This window comes from Daucus carota, chromosome 1, assembly GCF_001625215.2.
Source record: "Daucus carota subsp. sativus chromosome 1, DH1 v3.0, whole genome shotgun sequence".
Taxonomy (NCBI): Eukaryota; Viridiplantae; Streptophyta; class Magnoliopsida; order Apiales; family Apiaceae; genus Daucus; species Daucus carota.
The window spans coordinates 23,663,556-23,683,043 of NC_030381.2; the positions used below are offsets into that span (position 1 = coordinate 23,663,556).

General features: G+C 33.4%; 1 protein-coding gene across 2 annotated transcripts; it reads right to left on the reverse strand.

Moving 5' to 3' along the window:
- Positions 1 to 1,296: 1,296 nt before the first annotated feature.
- LOC108204808 (methylcrotonoyl-CoA carboxylase beta chain, mitochondrial) lies at positions 1,297 to 10,683 on the reverse strand. 2 transcript variants are annotated; one of them, XM_017374430.2, is made up of 10 exons: positions 10,346 to 10,683; positions 10,150 to 10,269; positions 8,811 to 9,245; positions 8,495 to 8,585; positions 7,759 to 7,997; positions 5,920 to 6,084; positions 4,603 to 4,677; positions 4,154 to 4,285; positions 1,915 to 1,971; positions 1,297 to 1,605 (listed from the first exon to the last, which is right to left on the reverse strand). In XM_017374430.2, the coding sequence occupies exons 1-10, from the start codon at positions 10,520 to 10,522 to the stop codon at positions 1,402 to 1,404; spliced, it is 1,695 nt and encodes a 564-aa protein (XP_017229919.1). In that variant the 5' UTR covers positions 10,523 to 10,683; the 3' UTR covers positions 1,297 to 1,401. The 2 variants fall into 2 exon arrangements, with proteins under 2 accessions (XP_017229919.1, XP_063949452.1); XM_064093382.1 differs by having other exon boundaries at positions 8,811 to 9,238; positions 10,346 to 10,604.
- Between the last annotated feature and the right edge of the window lie 8,805 nt (positions 10,684 to 19,488).

Here is a 19,488-nt window from a genome sequence, read left to right on the forward strand (position 1 = left end):
CGCAATTTCTCAAGATGGCTTATTCAAGAAATCGTGCATCTCCCCTCCGCAATTTCTCGGAAATCAGAAATTGGTTTTTTTTTTTTTTTTTTGACAGAAATACACTTGCTCGTATCGATATACGCCAATACTCCGAGGAGTTTCTTTCATTCAAAAAAGCTTATCATCTAACCGAAAGACATGAAAATGTCTCCGGAAGCTTAGACAATAAGACCTTAATGTCCGAAAAGAAATCGTTCCAATTTGTAAGACCACGCCACCTGAAACAAATACGATCCATTAATAACAAGAAAATTAATAATAATAAATTTAATAATTAAAATCAGTATAGATTATCAAAAAAATGGTACAAATAGAAGAAATGATATATATAAAATATTTTGACAAAAAGAAGATAAAATAAGAAAGAAAACAGAATAAAAACTATATCTAACCAAAGGGAGACCCTTTGGCTAGATATATAACAACATAAATGATTACTAAGAATAATTAATAAAATGTATTAAAATAAAACTATAATTTTCAAAAAATATCTAATATTTTAAATAAAAAATTAAATTAAAATTAATAAACAAGCCAACAAAATGGCACCAAATTGCCGATTATTAGGCCAAGAATATACGCCATCAATTATGGCCACCCATATACGGTACGAACAAAACCATGAATCAAGACTGCAAATAAATATACACCGGTTAACAAATTGCATTAAACTCTAATCAATGAGAATTAAAGCATTTAGAGCATATATTTAAAAGCAATTACTCGAGAAAAAATAAAATTCAAGATTAGCAACAATCAAGTGAGTCAAAATGGTAAACAAGCCATAAAATGGCATCCAAACTTGAACAAAACCATTAAAGGCATAATAAAGTCATAATTGGTACTTGACTCTTGAAAAATAATCAAGCACGCCTTCTACCGATTTCATTTTAAGATCCTCAAATATCTGGCGAAGCACAAAGATTCATGTACTAGTGTATCTTAATATAAAGCGTTAGAATTCTGATACAACTTAAATGCAGAAAGACAAGTAAGCGTAAAAAAAAAGAATTTGAATCCTATAATCTAGCTTATTATTTGTTGCTGCGGGAACTAGTTTGACTGCAACTAATTCAATCTAGAAGATTGAGTTAACATATATTTATTTCTATCTCCTGTGCTTATATGAATTTATATCATGTTTGCTTTGCAAGCTAATAACTAAAACGTTGTTTGCATAGTTCGTAATTGAGGCGATTAGTATTTAAACACCTAAATATCAGTGTTTCAGACTTTCAGTAACACATCTGTATATATCTGAACATCATAACAGCAGCATTTAGTATTTAATAAAAGAGTCCAAATACATAGTCAACTGGCAGAAGATTGAAGTGAGCCAATATGAAACATAGAGCTACATTACATTCTGAACACCCCAAATTTCGTACACTCAGGGGCACGGTTATTGCAAGCAGACAGGCAGAGTCCTAAGATTCTCCGAGTATCTGCAGGATCAATGATGCCATCATCCCAAAGTCTTGCTGTGGAGTAATAGGCATTGCCCTCTTTTTCGTATGCCTCCACAACTTTGGCCTTAAAGTTTTCCTCCTCTTCATTTGTCCACTGAAGAATGTCCCATGTATAAGACAACAGACAGTTATAAATTCCCTGTTGTATTACTATTAACATCCCTACTATACTTGTATTTGCTACATTATCAAGAATTGTTTTAATATTTTCATGTGGTTGGCTGATGTGGAGCTTGTTTTCTAATCTTGAACCTCTCCGGGGTATTCCCTGCTATATTTATATTTTCGATTATCCAAAACCTTTTACACAGCTAAAAAAATCGGAAAATATAGTACATGTACTGGCTTAAATGAGCGCCCTATGTAGAAGAAGAGAACCAGTACCAAAGAAGCAGAAGATTACCTGAATCCCCCTTTTCTTCTTGTTGCTCCTTTCTACTTGTGTCAACACACCAGCAGCCTGTGAAGCAATGGCAAAGTATATTTAATTATATGAAGCATACAAAGGCAAAATGTCGGATTGACAGTATAATAAATTGGTGATCCAAATATATTATGCGGTAAAATGGAACAAATAAAACCATTTTTTCAATATTAGTAATCACCCATTAGTAAATTGAATATTGTAATATGCTCTCTCTCATAGAGGGAGTGGCTGGATATTCAATTCTTAACAGTAGAAATTTGAAAATCTTCAAAAAATTGGCCCAGAAAATTGTTAAACGGATCAGATTTTCAAGCTGAGCAAATAGAAAAGGTTTCTAAACAGGGTGCAGTCGAATGTTATTAATTTATTGGCAAATGTTGAATAGTTCACGCTTTGTTAATGATGAAGCTGGGTCACATGTATTTTATTTATAGCAGTATCTTGAATTTAGGGAGAAAAGTTTTAGGTTATACTATATTATGATCGGAATATGTTATATTTGATTCGTTCAGTATATGTTAACTAATGAAAAGTGTTAGATCTAATAATATTAAAGAATCTAAGGATATCACATATTTGAATTCTTAAAATACTTCTTAAGGTTTAACAATTAGGTTCAAATCCCATCAACAATATATTAAAACAATAGTTATATTATTGATTCTGAATATACATATAGATGCGCAGGGCTCGAATCTCACTAACCACAAAGTATTAATCCTTCCGTCCGTCTCATTTCTTTATAGTTATTTTGCGTTGCGTGACACGTATTTTAAGGTGCTGATAAAACATAGTTTCATAATTTATTTTTGAAAATTTCCTTTTTTTGAATAGATATTTAAACATTAATTTTTTATTCACAAGAAAAAAAATTAAATTGATTGGGGAAACTACACTTTATAGGATGCTTAAAATGTGTGTTAAGCCCCATCCGCCCTGGTAAACAACCTAGGGGACCAAGGGAATATAATATTATTTTATTTGAAGTCTCTTAACAATCATATTAAAAATTATTCCAATCTCGAAACAATTATTAGATTTTTAATAGTATAGTCTATTATAACGTCATTTTTATGTAAAAACATTATAAAACTTATTAAAATATAATATAATTAGTAAAACAACACAAAACAAAAAATTACAAGGTTCGATTCTCCACATATTAATTTTTTTATATTATTACTATTTTATAATTATTATTATTATTATTATTATTATTATTATTATTATTTATTTTATCCCAGATCTCTTAACATTATTAGAAAATAGTCTCAGACTAACTTTCAATTGCTATTCCTCTTGAGACCTTTAGCCTAAGAACTCTTAGAACCTTCTAGTATTAATTATGATTCTGCAGCAGAATTGCACATGCAAAAAGTGTCGTGTTTATGTATTATATTTTAAAATTATTTTTGAACACGCACAACAATGCAAAAAACATGTATTTAAATTTAGATCCTGAAAATCTATTCAAAATTTAGGGTTCTGCAGCGAAACCTTAGTGGTGTTATGGTTATATTTCAAGGAATGGTTCTCTCTTGAGCGTGGGGTTAGAACAAATATTATTATGAATTACAATATCATGATAATGTTTACATAGTTATGATTATCGATCACAACTTGTTTACTGGATTAATGCAGAAAATAAGAATAAATAACAATAAAAACTGAAATATATATGTGTAATGCACATAAAAATATTATTCTTTTTAGGTAGTGGTGATGATTGCAGGAGGTCCATCATGGTAGTAGACATGTAGCTGATAGTGATATATGGTATATATATATTAAAATTTGAGTGAATTATTATATAAATCTGAGATCTCCAATGTATAAACAGACTGTTGTTAATAGTGATCCAAATATGTTTTGGAACTAGGTATTAGGTTCTAGACTAATTTGGTTATCTCTTCTGCACAATAATAATTATAGATTGAATTAAACCCTTGGAGAGTTTTCTGTTACAATCCAAGACTTGGAAAGTCATGTTGTACTTGCAAGATTATCATTTAAAAAAAACATATTAATTTTATTGCAGTTTACTGAAGCCAGCCAGCTATTTTTTTAACATTATAGTAATGCTTAAAACAATAAGAATCCCTGAAAAAGTGGAGGGTTTTCCATTCAAAAACTATAATAGCTCTGCAAGTCTTCACAATAAAAGTAGCACATAAAAACTAATCAAGCATTGATTACAGTAAATTTGAGTAATTACCTGAACACCACCCATCACAGATATCCTGGCATTTGGCCAAAAGAACATAAAGTCGGGACTATATGCACGCCCACACATTGCATAGTTCCCAGCACCGAAGCTTCCACCAACAATTATTGTAATTTTAGGAACCTGTCAGAATTATTTTTCTTAATACGGAGTACATTATATATTTTTTTGCTAAATAGTACTATAATTACACAAACTTAATTGTGATTCAGACCCTGACAAAAATAGTAATCAACATATGACAGAAATCACATGTAATAACAAATCAACTATTAGAATTCTTAGAATTTATATGCATTATGAACAATAGAGAAATAACATTCTAAATTAAAACATCCAACAGGGGAAACTACCTTAAGAAATTTTAATTACAATAAAACTGCAAGCAGATGCAAAGTATCATAATAATAAGGTAGTTTAACTTTCATTAAGAAACCTACCTTCGCACAAGAGACGGCCATCACCATTTTTGCGCCAGCTTTAGCTATACCACCTGCCTCTGATTTTGAGCCAACCTACCACATGATGAAAGAGCCCTTTATCATACATAAAATGTAATGCTAAATCTCTCTAGGCAATACATACTAGCAAGATATAACGAGAGTAGGCATCCTACTAAAAACAGCTCGAGCAATATATAGCAATATAACGGGATACAAATCAATATTTTTAAAGAAAAAAATTGGAATACAATTCTGACTCTGCAATCAAAATCTCATGCAAAACCAAATCATCAAAGACACATAAATAACATTATACTTCAAATCATGTCAGGAATTTGAAAAGCGCACTTTGCTTTCTGTAAATAACAAAGATCAAACCAAAGGTCAGAATTTCAAATCTTTATACTTTTCCGGTGTGTATGTGTGTATCACTGATAAGGGCACATGTTAACTGAAAGATAATAATGTGGTCTGGATTCCTCATTCTAAGGTTTAAGGTATAATCTGAAGGAATTTTATCTAGATCAGGTTCATCGGTTCATTTCCTATTTCAGTTTTGTAAATACAGACTAGTAAACAGGTCACATATTAAACACTGAACAACAGGCTTCAAACAGAAAATGCTTTTGACAACTAGACAAATAGTCACGACAAAGTAAGCGGAGATCTTATATAATCATTAATCATTAAAGACCTTCATCAATAGATTTTACATTCCATTTTTTTAACTAATCCGAAACAGATTAGCAGTAGCCTAAATAAGAAACCCGAGTAGGAAAACGCAAATATATATGTGTGTACTGAAGGCGATTATTATGATATATAATGCAAACCATACATAACTCTGTTACAATGCTATATCCATAGAAAAAAATATATATATTCATTAAGAATGTGGAAGTAGTATTATCTTAATAAAAGGAAAAAAATAAGAAAAAAAAAAACTAGTTCAAATGCAGATTTTACATGTTATTTAATATCTGCCATGTTTTTCATAGGCGTTGAAAAAAGAATCTGATATGTCCATGATGCTTCCTTTCAAAGGTTATCAATTCTCAATTAGATGTTCAGGTTGCACTAAGAGGAGCTCAACATCGATATACAAAACATAATATATAGATTAGATGATTCAATAACACATATCATTCCATACAAATTTATGAACTCCCTGGAAATACTACTGACACGAATTCATATCAAAAGGAGGGTTTGTGATTTTATCAAATCATCTGGTTCTTGTATTACAAGTTATAGCGCATATAATAATACAGAATTCAGATTAAGATGAAAAGGAACAGTATTTGAATTGCATACCATAAACCCTGTAATGTTCTGTAGAAAGACCAAAGGAATGTTACGTTGAGTACATAATTCAATAAAATGTGCTCCTTTCAGAGCAGATTCATTGAATAAAACTCCATTGTTTCCAATAATGCCTACAGGGGTTCCGTGAATTTTAGCAAAGCCAGTGACAAGCGTCTGCAAAGTGCAACAGATGTACAAAACGTGAGTTACGAAATTAAAATACATTGGTGGATAAGCATGTATTAGTTACAAAGAAAAAACTCATCAGATGATAAAGTTAAGTAGCTGTTACTATTCCTTCGACTTGCAAATCACCTTAAAAAAAGGTGGCTTGACCCTTTATCTTTTTCCCCCCAAAATTTCATACTTCACCATTTATATCTCTTGTTGAAATACACCTCGTCGTTGTCCATCTTAAGTACAGTTCACATCATTTTGATGTACTTAACAATACCCAAATTCTTTCAAATAAATTTCTCTAAACAATTTTTGAGATACAAGTAAAATTGATGTCAATCACTTTCAACTATGTCATAATAACAAAATAAAAAAAATATGTTACCCAGACACGGCTAAAAGTGTCCAACATGAATACGTGTCTGAGTGTAATATTTTGATATTTTTTTATGTTTTTGGCCTAAAATAGTTGTAGGACTGCCCATACCCATGTCTGAGAGTCGAGTATCCGACAACACGGGCACTAAAGGCAAAATGAAGTGTAGGGGTAAGATAATAAAACTTAGAGCTTACTGCACTTTGCAACCCTCTACTTTGCCTGAAAAACACTTTGGTACATAGACTTCTAAACGTGTCAGTTCGCCCTCCAAACTTCTAATCCGTTAGCAGTTTGCCCCATTCCGTTAAATTTTCCGTTAACTTTGATGTTAAAAATAGTTTACAGCAGTTTGCACCCCTAACTTTATATTTCGTTTTAGTTTCCATCCTTGAAACACTTTTTCATTAAAATCAATCATATTTCGTTAAAAACAGAATCAAGTATATTTTAATTTAATAGTTTGTATCTATAAAAAGAATTTTTATAATACAATAATATCAAAAAAATAATATGCTTAAGTTTGCTAATTAACTAATTGAATAACTGAGCAAAATATTTGAAGCAAAAAATCGTCACTAAAAGTACGAAATAAAGACTAAACTTTATTTTATTATATTATTTGACAATGCAGACTAAAATTTATCTGTTCTAATACTTTTCGGATGAGCCAGAGTCGAACCTGATGTCCCTTCGACTCTGGCTCATCCGAAAAGTATTAGAACAGATAAATTTTAGTCTGCATTGTCAAATAATATAATAAAATAAAGTTTAGTCTTTATTTCGTACTTTTAGTGACGATTTTTTGCTTCAAATATTTTGCTCAGTTATTCAATTAGTTAATTAGCAAACTTAAGCATATTATTTTTTTGATATTATTGTATTATAAAAATTCTTTTTATAGATACAAACTATTAAATTAAAATATACTTGATTCTGTTTTTAACGAAATATGATTGATTTTAATGAAAAAGTGTTTCAAGGATGCAAACTAAAACGAAATATAAAGTTAGGGGTGCAAACTGCTGTAAACTATTTTTAACATCAAAGTTAACGGAAAATTTAACGGAATGGGGCAAACTGCTAACGGATTAGAAGTTTGGAGGGCGAACTGACACGTTTAGAAGTCTATGTACCAAAGTGTTTTTCGAGCAAAGTAGAGGGTTGCAAAGTGCAGTAAGCTCTAAAACTTACAAACTAGATATTGCAGAAGCACTACGTAAGCAACTTAGCCTATACTTTTGTAATTTATATTTAAGTGCATATAAAGATTTAAGAGATAAAATTGCCCTCACAGTGCCATACAGTTTCTTGAACTCATCAAATTCACTTCCATCAACTGTACGAGCAATAATAGATCGGATGTCAAAAGACTGTTTGAGATCTGTTGGTGCAATGGACCGAAGCTCTTCTATGTCATACAACGGCTCTTTGTAATCAGAAGCATTATGTCTTCCATTCTCCATTCTATGATTTGCAGCCATGTGCAAGTTTTTAATGATGTTCCTACCTATGCTAAGTGCATGAAGTTCATCTGCAAAATTCATAACTCTTATATATCAAAAGGTTTTTCGGGGTAGAAATAGTTTTACATCCATTTGCCTTGTATTTCCCCATCAAAACAAAAAGTCATTCATCAAATACAAAATTAAAGTGGCAACCATTCAGATATTCTTTACCCAATTGAGCAAGAATACATCTGTAACCTTTATTTATCTATATTAGCATCTTCAAACGTATAAGAGAAATGGATACATGAGTACTGTGTCAAACAAAGTAGGGGTTCCATTATCCACGCAATTATCACCCTTGTCATAATAGACATTTGGACACTTACACTTAGCCTCTAAGCCAAAAGCATGCATATTTTTTTTAATAATTTATAAATGTTATGCCAAGAACTTACTTTAGGCCAAAGACAGATGGCAAGCTCATTTAACACCACCATTTGAAAGGGAAGTTTCAGATATAAGAGGATATCATCATTTTGAAAGGACATAACATCTAAGAACAGGTAAAACCATGGGTTACCTTGGGCGAAATAGTCTGCAACACCAGATGTCTTGCAGTGCACGACTGCACCTCCTAAATCTTCAGCAGAAATTTCTTCTCCGGTAGCAGCCTGTAAATAATTATTATAAATTTAAACTCACTGATATAGAAGGAATGCGCATATATGCTATATGTCACATTGAGAACAAAATCATTCAGATATATATTGTATAGGTCACTTCTGCTTGAATACTTTTTAGACTCCACATTCACAGAAGAAATCAGAATGCTTTAGTGGAGTAGATGCTAAGGACTGAATTAGACATTTTAAGACACCAGAATGTCCCGAACTAACCTTCACGAGTGGAGGTCCAGCAAGGAAGATAGTTCCATTTCCCTTTACCATCACACTTTCATCAGCCATTGCGGGAATGTAAGCTCCACCAGCCGTGCAAGAGCCCAAAACAAGGGCGATTTGGGGAATGCCTTCTGAAGACATTATTGCTTGGTTGTAAAATATTCTTCCAAAATTATCCCTGTCAGGAAAAACTTCAGCCTGCATCGGAAGGAAAGCACCTCCACTATCCACAAGATATAAACACGGTAATCTGCACCGAGCTGCAATTTCTTGTGCCCTTAGATGTTTCTTTACAGTAATAGGGTAGTAAGTCCCTCCTTTCACAGTGGGGTCATTGGCAACAAACATACAAAGCTTCCCATGAACTGCTCCTATTCCGGTAACAACCCCTCCAGATTGTAATGGTTCTTTATAGAGTTCATATCCTGCAAGCTTATGATAGAAACCATAAAATCATACACAAAAAAACAAGGTACCCAAAATATATAGGAGATCCAATTTATTTGACGTGTTTTACAACGTCATTCAAGAAGGATTGGACAATATGACATTACATTTCTGCTGATACGCTTATTAAAAACAACAATCTGATAAGGTAGAAAAAAGTTTGCTAAGAAGATCAGAAGAATACGTTTTCACACAAGGCAAAAAAAAATAGCTTTCTAAACCTAATTGACCTTTTTATGTAAATGTTTACCCGCTACCAGTTAAGTCAGAGTAAAGATTCGAACCCTGTAACAGCCTCTTTATGTAAGATGAAGAGCCTGTTTAAACGGGCAAGGCAATTTATATCAGGATCTGATACGATCTCGTTAATTGAATTTGTTGTGGATCAGCAAAAATATTAACAAAGCAAAGGACCTTGAGAGTATCAAGGACCAAATAATTAGTACTGAATAATTCACCAAACCAAGATAACAAAAAGATGATACTTACGACAAAGCCTAGTGGTAAAGGTCTGTCTCCTGAACAAACCGGCTTGCCTTCTAAAAGCCGAATTACAATAGCACAATTTATCTAATAACCCTTTTGCTCATTTCTACAAACAGCTACAACTGTACTGAACCATCTAAACTAGATCACCAAGAGCCAAATCAATGCACTCATTCTGACAATAGGTCTATCGATTACCATATCCAAGTTAATTCCCCACTAATAGACCAATAAGTCCATCAAACACCAAATGAACCACCTTTACTAGTACCTTGATCTCTATTCAACATTAATGTGTTGGGATATTTGCAATTAGCCTACCAGCAACTAACACAGCACCTTCATCTGGGGAACCCCCAGATCAAAAAATAAAAAGCAAATGGTAATTTAAGAAGTAAAGAACCTGAGAGAGCTCAAGAAAAGAAGAACCAGGATCAAGAATGTGATTAATTCTATCTCTAGGTAAAAGCTTATTCCTGCTCTTGTTTCTCTCCACAGCTGCAGCTCCCCCTCCTTCCATTACCTTCATTACAAACACTACCCCATTAAAACAAATTTACACATACAGAAAATATATGTATACAAAATTTAAAGTATACATTAGAGATTCGAGACTGAAGTTGAGAAAGAAGGCCAGCCATGATCTCAGAATTGCGAGAAAAAGCTTCAGAAGCTCGATCAACTCCATCAGGAAGAATCCCAGAAGAAAAAAATCTACTTTTTCTTCGAAAAAAACAACTAGAAGATGCCCCTCTTCTTGCTAACAAACCCAACATTGTATGTTATTACTATGTGTGTATGTATGTGTTGCTTGTGTTTGAGTCGAACTTAAAACCCAGTACTGTACTCTGTACATGTGTTTTGTGTAAGGATGGGCGTGGTTATATACATATGGTTTGGGTATGGGTGGGTGTATTATATAATTGTGAATAATATTAAGTGGTAAGATATGCTGGTGTGGAATGTCTATCCCATGTGTTTTGGCTCAAACAATAAAATATGATTAGAGTAGAACCCACATCTCCAAATTTCAAAATAGCACTACTTTCATACTTTTGGTGTTTCTGTAAATTCCGAATTTATTCAACAAAAATTTGTTTGATTTTTGATTAATTTTTAAATAATATTGTCAATTAATTAATTAGACTAAAAATTCTTAATTTATCAATAAAAAATTTATGATGAACCTATTTTCGAATTTCAAAATAGCACTACTTTCAGTGTTTATATAAGTTCCAGATTTATTCAATTTTTTTTTGTTTAATTTTTGATTAATTTTTAAATAATATTATCAATTAATTAATCAAGTAGACTAAAAATTCTTATTTTATCAATGAATTTTTTTGATAAATCATTAGCTACTATTTTCAATATCTAGAGCCATGTTTTTGGTTTGCTATAGTTCCTCCAAAGGTTTTATTCTTTCAAAGTAAAAATATTAGTAACTACCGCAAAATGATAGTAAAATTTATATATGTTAAGATAATAACACAAAATCATGGCATTATTGAAAAAATAAGAGATGAAAGATATGACAAAATTAGCGGAATAATTAGTATTTATTTTAAAATAGAAAAGTGAGTAATTTCAATAATTATTGTTATTAATTTTTTAAAATAAAAGTTGCATTTTAATCTGGACAAAAAACAAAAATTAATAGTTGTGAATATAGAAAAAATTCGAAATATGTTCAAAAATTCAAAAGTGTTTGTATTTTGAAGACGGGAAGCCTAAAATATTCAAATATGATGTAGGGGAACATTTATTAATTTAGTACCATTTTTTGTTCGAATCATAACTAAAATTGAGGACATTTATGCAGAGATTTTTATCAATTTGATATTTTGGTTGGATAGAATGGTAACTAAAATTGAGTACATTCGTCATAATACTGGGATTCGGTTTTCTTTTAAAAAATTGGATTATTATTTTTTGATGATTATGTCTATAAGAATAATATAAATGAAGAATATATTTAGGACAAATTATTAAAAATCATAGTGAAAAAATACATCAAACATGAAAAAGTTAAAGGAGTTCTAAACTTTTTTCGGTGTCCAGAAACTAATAAACACTGTTCATAACGATAGCGTTTCGAGCAAGTCGAGCTCGTTTCACCAAGGTATGTAACTGATTCATTATTTTTACAGGTTGGTTAGTGTCCTATTACTTATCAATAAAGGTAAAAGGTAACCAGCGACTGGTATGACGAGTCAGGCAGACGGGTTGACGAGTGAGCCGGATTAGGCGGGTTTAGAATCAGCGGCGAATCCAAGATTTAGTTCCAGGGAAAGCGAAATATATATATATATTGATTTCATATTTTGAAATTGTTGGATGATGTCTTCACTTTTTACAGTCAGAAAGACATCTCTTTCAATATACGTGACCAAAAGATCATTCAACCACTTATCTCCTATTCGATTGCGCAACTGAGTTTTAACTATATTCATTGCAGAGAATGATCTTTCAACCCCAGCCGTTGCTACAGGTAATAGCAAAGCAAGCTTCAAAAGTTTGTATACTGTTAGATGAACTAAATGCTTTCCAGTTTCCACCATTTTAGTTGCAAGTCCTGATATACCTCCAAGTTTTCCAAATCTCTGATCATGGCTGACATCTTCACTATAGGTATACAGAGACCACTCAAGTTCCATAAGATTAACCTCAGAAAATTCAGCTGGATAAAACTCAAGCTTCAAATGAATTTTTTGGATCAAGGGAAGACATACTCAAAAGAAGTTTCATGCCAATATCCCTGGACTCGTCAACTAAAATGCTAAACAATTCGTCTCCTAGATCTTTAAGGATAATATTAGTCGTTTCAATTGCCATTGCATTCATTATATCCTTCTGAATATTTGGAGCTATCAACTTATTATTTCCAGGAGCATGATCAAGCAGAGAAGAGATTAATTTGTAGATTGAAAACAAAGAGAAAAGATTAAAATTTGAGAAACGGGGAGATTGATTGGGAGTACAGAGAACAAGCAGAGAATAGAAATATAAAATGGTCGGACACTGGAATGGACTTGGGCCTCTTTTAAATTTAACAGATGTTTATATTTTTTTAATAAAAAAAATTGCAAAAAATTTGAAGTCAGCGTACTCGGTCGCTTACCCTCGGCAGTGTGTAGATACGCCCCTGTTTAGAATAGGTTTCCTTATTTAAGCTGAGAATTTGATACGACAGTTTGAGATTTGAGAATAAAGAATATAGAAGAGAGCAGACCAAAGAGTGTTGGAAATATTATTACACATCAACTTTGTGAAACGGGCGGACGGACGTATATGTTAATGGGTGCCCCGGAACCCACTTGGGCCTGGCTTAAAGGATAAATTATAGTGAATTTTTTTTTTGGAACCTACTATGATATAAATGAGGAATCATTTGTTATGATAAAAGCTAAAGATTTCTATTAGAACTGTAGAATAGTACAGAGAAATGGGGAAGAACAGAAGAATACAATAAGAAATGTGTTCACAAAACTGATACTCTACTAAAGAATGGACTAACTACTTATAACAATAATTCCCTCCAAAAGTAACTAACTCGCACTCATAACAATTGCTCCCCCTAACAAAAAGTTTGTCCTCAAGCTTTGAATTGTAGAAAAATTGATTGGTAATTACTGTACAATCTTCCCAAGAAGCCTCAGAGACATCCAAGTCCTTCCATTTGATTAACCACTGTACCACATTCTGGCCCCCTCTGCTCACTTGTCTTCTTTGCATCACCTTCTCAGGTGTCAAGATCATGACATCTTGCCTATCATATTCTGGTAATGTTCCAGCAGTAACTGGTACCTGACCAATATGTTTTTTCAACAATGAAACATGAAAAATAGGATGACTTCTGCTATGATCAGGCAACCTCAGTCTGTAAGGTACTTCCCCTATCTTATCTTCAATCTGAAATGGTCCAAAGAACCTTGCTTCTAACTTCCATGAACTCCTCTCAGCTACAGACTTTTGTCTGTATGGTTGCAATTTTAAGTACACCCATTCCCCTTTTTGAAAAATCCTTTATGTTCTCTTCTGATCAGCATAGAACTTCATCCTTTGTTGAGCTTTAGACAAATTATCTTTGAGCTGCTGAAGGATCTGTTCTCTCTGAATAAGTAAATTCCGAGCCACTGGAATTAGGGGTGAGCAAAAATCCGAATAAATCCGAACCCGAATCCGAAACCGCATAAAACCGTTAAAAACCGAACCGCATAAAACCGAACCGCAACCGAAACCGAAATGTAGAAAACCGAAACCGATTAGTCGGTTCCGGTTATAGGTGGGAACCGAACCGAGAAAAACCGAACCAATCCGACTATTATAATAATAAATAAATAAATAATTTTTATATAAAATTTTAGAAATTAGTAACACATATATTATAAATATGTTATATGTATCATAACTAAATACGAAAGAACAAGGAAAAAAAGTATACTAATTAACAGCAATCTGTGAAGTAATAGTCTGTGAAGCTTGTGAGTGCAGTCTGTGAAGTTCTAGTAATAATCAATAAGCTCTTGACTAGTTCTGGTAATACAAATGTGGTAGCTGGCTAGCTGCATGTACACAGTTACTAAGAATTTAGAAGTCAAATCATTCGAAACCGAACCGATTGAAACCGAAACCGAGGTTTTTTAACCGAAGTTCTGGTAATTAAGTTTTGATGATTAATAATTCTTTCATTCCTTTGTGCGGTTTTTTAATCGAAACCGAACCGATTGAAACCGAAACCGAGGTTTTGAAACCGAAATCGAAACCGACAATGAGGTTGCGGTTGCGGTTTTTGATTTTTAAAACCGAGGACATGCGGTTCCGGTTGCGGTTTTATCCAAAAACCGCACCGAACCTGCATCCGCTCACCCCTAACTGGAATCACCATGTCTTGTAGACTCCCCAGACTTAATGATACAGGTTTAATTCTATACAGAGCTTCATGTGGTGTCATGCCCATAATGGTATGAAAAGAAGTGTTATACCAGTATTCTGCCATTCTCAACCACTTCTTCCATATACAAGGTCTTTCACCAGCAAAACATCTCAAATAAGCTTCTAAGCATTGGTTAAGTCTCTCAGTTTGACCATCACTCTGAGGGTGGTAAGCTGAGGTAAAATTCAGCTTAACTCCTAGCTTATCAAAAATAGAAGTCCACAATTTACTGGTAAAGATTTTGTCCCTGTCACATACAATGGTATTTGGTATTCCATGTAGTTTGAAAACCTGATCTAAAAATACAGTAGCCACCTGTTCAGCACTGAATGGATGACTAAGAGGTATGAAGTGCCCATACTTAGTCAATCTATCCACAACAACCAACACCACATTGTATCCCTCAGATTCTGGTAACTTTTCTACAAAATCCATTGAAATATTCCTCCATACAGTAGTAGGAATTGCTAATGGTTCCAGCAGACCTGAAGATAATGTAGGTTCATGTTTGCATATCTGGCAAACTTCACATTCCCTAATCCATTCAATTACATCACCTTTCATACCAGGCCAGTAAAAAACCACTTTAAGCCTCTGCAAGCAAGCACTTTGACCTAAATGTCCACACCCTTTTTATACTGGATCTCATAATCCAACCCCAACAGTTTATAAAGCCACTTGTATTGTAAAGAAGTATGCAGTGGTTGTTCTAGCAAATATTTCAAAGATTGATGATCAGTTCTGATGATGAAGTGATGCCCTACTAAATAATGTCTCCATTTTGTAACAGCTAGAACCAATGCCAATAGCTTCTTTTCATAAACTGAAAATCCTAAATTCTTCTTATTGAATGACTTACTTAAATAAGAAATTGGTTTTCCCAGTTGCATTAAAACAGCCCCCATACTAGTTGCACATTCATCTGTTTCCACCACAAATGGAATAGAAAAATCTGGCATTGCCAGAACTGGTGCTTCATATAGGGCCTTTTTAAGATTGTTAAAAGCTTCAGTTGCCTGTGCACTCCACTGGAAATAATCTTTCTTCAGTAAATCAGTTAATGGTCTAGTTTTCATACCATAATTTTTGATGAACCTTCTATAGTACCCTGAAAGACCCAAAAATCCTCTCAAGGTTTTAATTGAATGAGGAATAGGCCATTCCATAATTCTTGATGTCTTGCTTGGATCCATACTAACACCTTTATCAGAAATTAAGTGCCCCAAATATTCCACAAATTGAGTAGCAAATGTACACTTAGACTTCTTGGCATATAACTGATTTTCTTCTAACAACTTCAGTACCACTTCTAAGTGTTGCACATGATTTTCTAAGCTAGAACTGCATACCATTATATCATCAAAAAAAAACTGATACAAATTTCCTCAAGAAAGGTTGAAACACCTGATTCATCAAAGACTGGAATGTGGCAGGTGCATTAGTCAAACCAAATGGCATCACAACAAACTCAAAGTGAACATGGTGAGTTTGGAAAGAAGTTTTATAAGTGTCAACTAGCTTAACCAAAATTTGGTGATACCCAGATCTTAAATCCAATTTAGTGAACAGTTCTGCCCCATGTAATTCATCCAACAATTCATCAATATTGGGGATTGGAAATCTATCCTTAATTGTCAATTTATTCAGATGTCTATAATCCACACAAAACCTCCAAGTATCATCATTTGTCCTCACAAGTATGACTGGAGATGCAAATGGGCTATTACTATTTTTTATAATTCCACTATCAAGCATTTGTTGAACTTGCATCTCAATTTCAGTCTTTTGAGAATGGCGATATCTATATGGCTTCAACTTAAGTGGAACAGATCCTTCTTGTAAGGGAATAACATGGTCTACAGATCTAGGGTGTGGAAGTCCTACTGGCATATCAAATACTTTGGAATACTTATTGATTAAAGGAGAAATTAAACCTGGAATCTCCGGCTTATCTTCTATTGCATATAGCCTCTCTTTCAATTTCTGTTGTGCCAAGTTTTGATTAAGGGCCTGCAATTCTTTTCCCATAACCAGTTGGATGGTTGCACTTTCCACCCTGCCATTCAGCAGCATTTGTTCACCAGTATCAGATTCTGCATTCAACTTCAAGAACAGTTTCTTGAAATCAAAAAGTATAGGGCTAAATTGTTCCATCCAGTCTACCCCCAGGATTAAATCCCAACCACAAATATCAATTACTCTCATGTCAAAAACAAACTCATATTGTTGTACCCTCCATTTAACCTTTGGCACATAAAACTCACTTATGACTTGTCTGCCATCTGCCAACTTAACAGAAACCTGATTGGATTTGACCTTGTCCATTTTTAGTTCCTGGACCGATCTATTGTCAATGACACTCAAAGTGCTGCCAGTATCAGCCAATAATTTGACTGTACTACCCTGGAATACTCCCTCCAGAGTTATTGTCTTCCTACTCAACTTCTCAGACAAAGCATTCAAAGAGACCTCAGTGACTGTCCCCTCTTCCTCAAATACCTCAGTCAGCACATCATGTTCCCCTTCTTCAACCAACATAAATATGTATTGTTGATTTTTGCACTGATGGCCTTGAGTAAATTTATCTCCACATTTATAGCATAGATGATTGTTCCTCATATATTGAAACTCTTCTGGTGAGATCTTCTTGAAATGATCCTTCCCTCCATTGGTGCTCCCAATGTCTTTGCCATCACTAGTCTCTTTGTCACTCACTTTCTTATCCCAAACAGTCCATTTTGAGTTAACTGTGGCTTTCTTTGCTATCAGCTTTCTTAACCAAAATTTCAACTGTATGTTCTTGGTACTGAGCAATTTCTATAGCATCTAATAATGTTCTTAGCTTCATTAACCTCACCATTGGCTTTAGCTCCCCTTTTAACCTAGATATGAAACTAGAAATGAAGTATATTTCATCTAGATGTGGATTTCTACTTAATACCACTGATTTTAACTCCTCAAATCGTTCCACATACTCAAGAACAGTACCATTCTGAGCCAATTTATTAAATTCCTATTGCTCATCTAACCCACCTTTCATACCAAACCTCTTATCCAAAGCTTCACAAAATTCAAGCCAAGACAGATTTTCTTGAACCAATTTAATACTCTGAAACCAAACATCCGCCCTACCTTCTAAGAACATTTCCACAAACTCAACTTTAGCCTTGTCACTAACCTGATTAATCAAGAACTTGTTTCATTTCCGGATCCAAGCTCTTGGATCATCCCCACTGAAAGATGGAATATCCATTCTGGGTTATCTAAACTGCCATTTGAACGAACCTTCTGTGTGATTATTGACGCCTACATTCTCCTTATGTTGTGACTGGAACCAGGAGTGCGCAAAATTGGTGACTTATCGACTAAAGCTTCTCCATCTCGCCCTACACTCTTAACGAGATTGAAACTTTTGAAAACGCCCCCAATTCTGTTGTTAATTCTGTCCTCCATTGTAGAAATATAGAGCTCGATCTTAGCTTCACAATTTGTTACAAGCGAAACCAGTTGATCAATTTTGTTGAGAATCTTTGATTCCATTGCTGCAGTGTTCTGCTCAATCTGCTTGTGACAAGCCTTACTAACTTCTTGAAGACGATTATCCATGTCACGCCATGAGTCCTCTGTAGATCTAGAACGAGTAGCAGTCGCCATGTCCTGAGAATCGAACGGCTCTGATACCACTTGTTATGATAAAAGCTAGAGATTTCTATTAGAACTGTAGAATAGTATAGGGAAATGGGGAAGAACAGAAGAATACAATAAGAAACGTGTTCAGAAAATTGATACTCTATTAAAGAATGGACTAACTACTTATAACAATAATTCCCTCCGAAAGTAACTAACTCGCACTCATAACACCACTTACCCTAGCTCCATTTTCTTTTAATATAAAGAAAGCCCAAAAGAAAACACACAACCCAAGGCGTATCATGAAAGAATTAAAGGATCAGTAGTTTTAGTTTACCACGTTGAAAAAGTATAATACTAGAACTTACTGCTACTCTGCCCCTGTGATCCTTGTAGGATATTAAAAATTAACTTTTCTCGAAGACTTGAACTCTTGGTGAATTTGTTTTACTCCACGGCTCCATCGCACAACCAATCAGCCATCATCTCTTTTTTTTTTAGCTTCTCCTTTTGTAAGTATTATCTTTTCCTTTTATATATTCAATACCTAATTTTGTGACTTAGTTTTTTTTTATGTGTAGTTTTATTAGTTTATTTATTTTCTAATGGTTAAATAAGTAAGTGGAAAAAAATATTAATTGCTAAATAATAATCAAGATTATATTTTTGATTATTTATAGATTTAAAATGGAATGGTTCTTTAAAAGGAAAAATCCGGAGCCATCTCAACCCGTTACCAATGATATCTCGAATGAAAATATTAATGTGTCTGGAACTAGTTCAACTCCCACAATGCCCAAACTAATTGATTTGAAAGAAATTTCTTCAGATCCTTGTGATAGAAAAAGCTTTCTAGATTATCATCCGAATCAAAGAGATGAAATAAGAAGAACATACATACTTAGAGGGCCTACTAGACCTAAAGGATATGTATATCCAACAAAAATGATAGGGGATAAGCCGAGATGCTTTAGTCCTAAATGGTATGAAGACTTTGATTGGTTGGAGTATAGTACAAAAGACGATAGTCTTTTTTGTTTGCCTTGTTACTTTCTTAAGGATCACATTTGAAATAAAGGCGGGGGTGATGCTTTCATATTAGAAGATTTTAGTAGTTGGAATAAATTACATGAAAGACTTAAATCTCATGTTGGGGATGTTGGTAGTATTCATAAT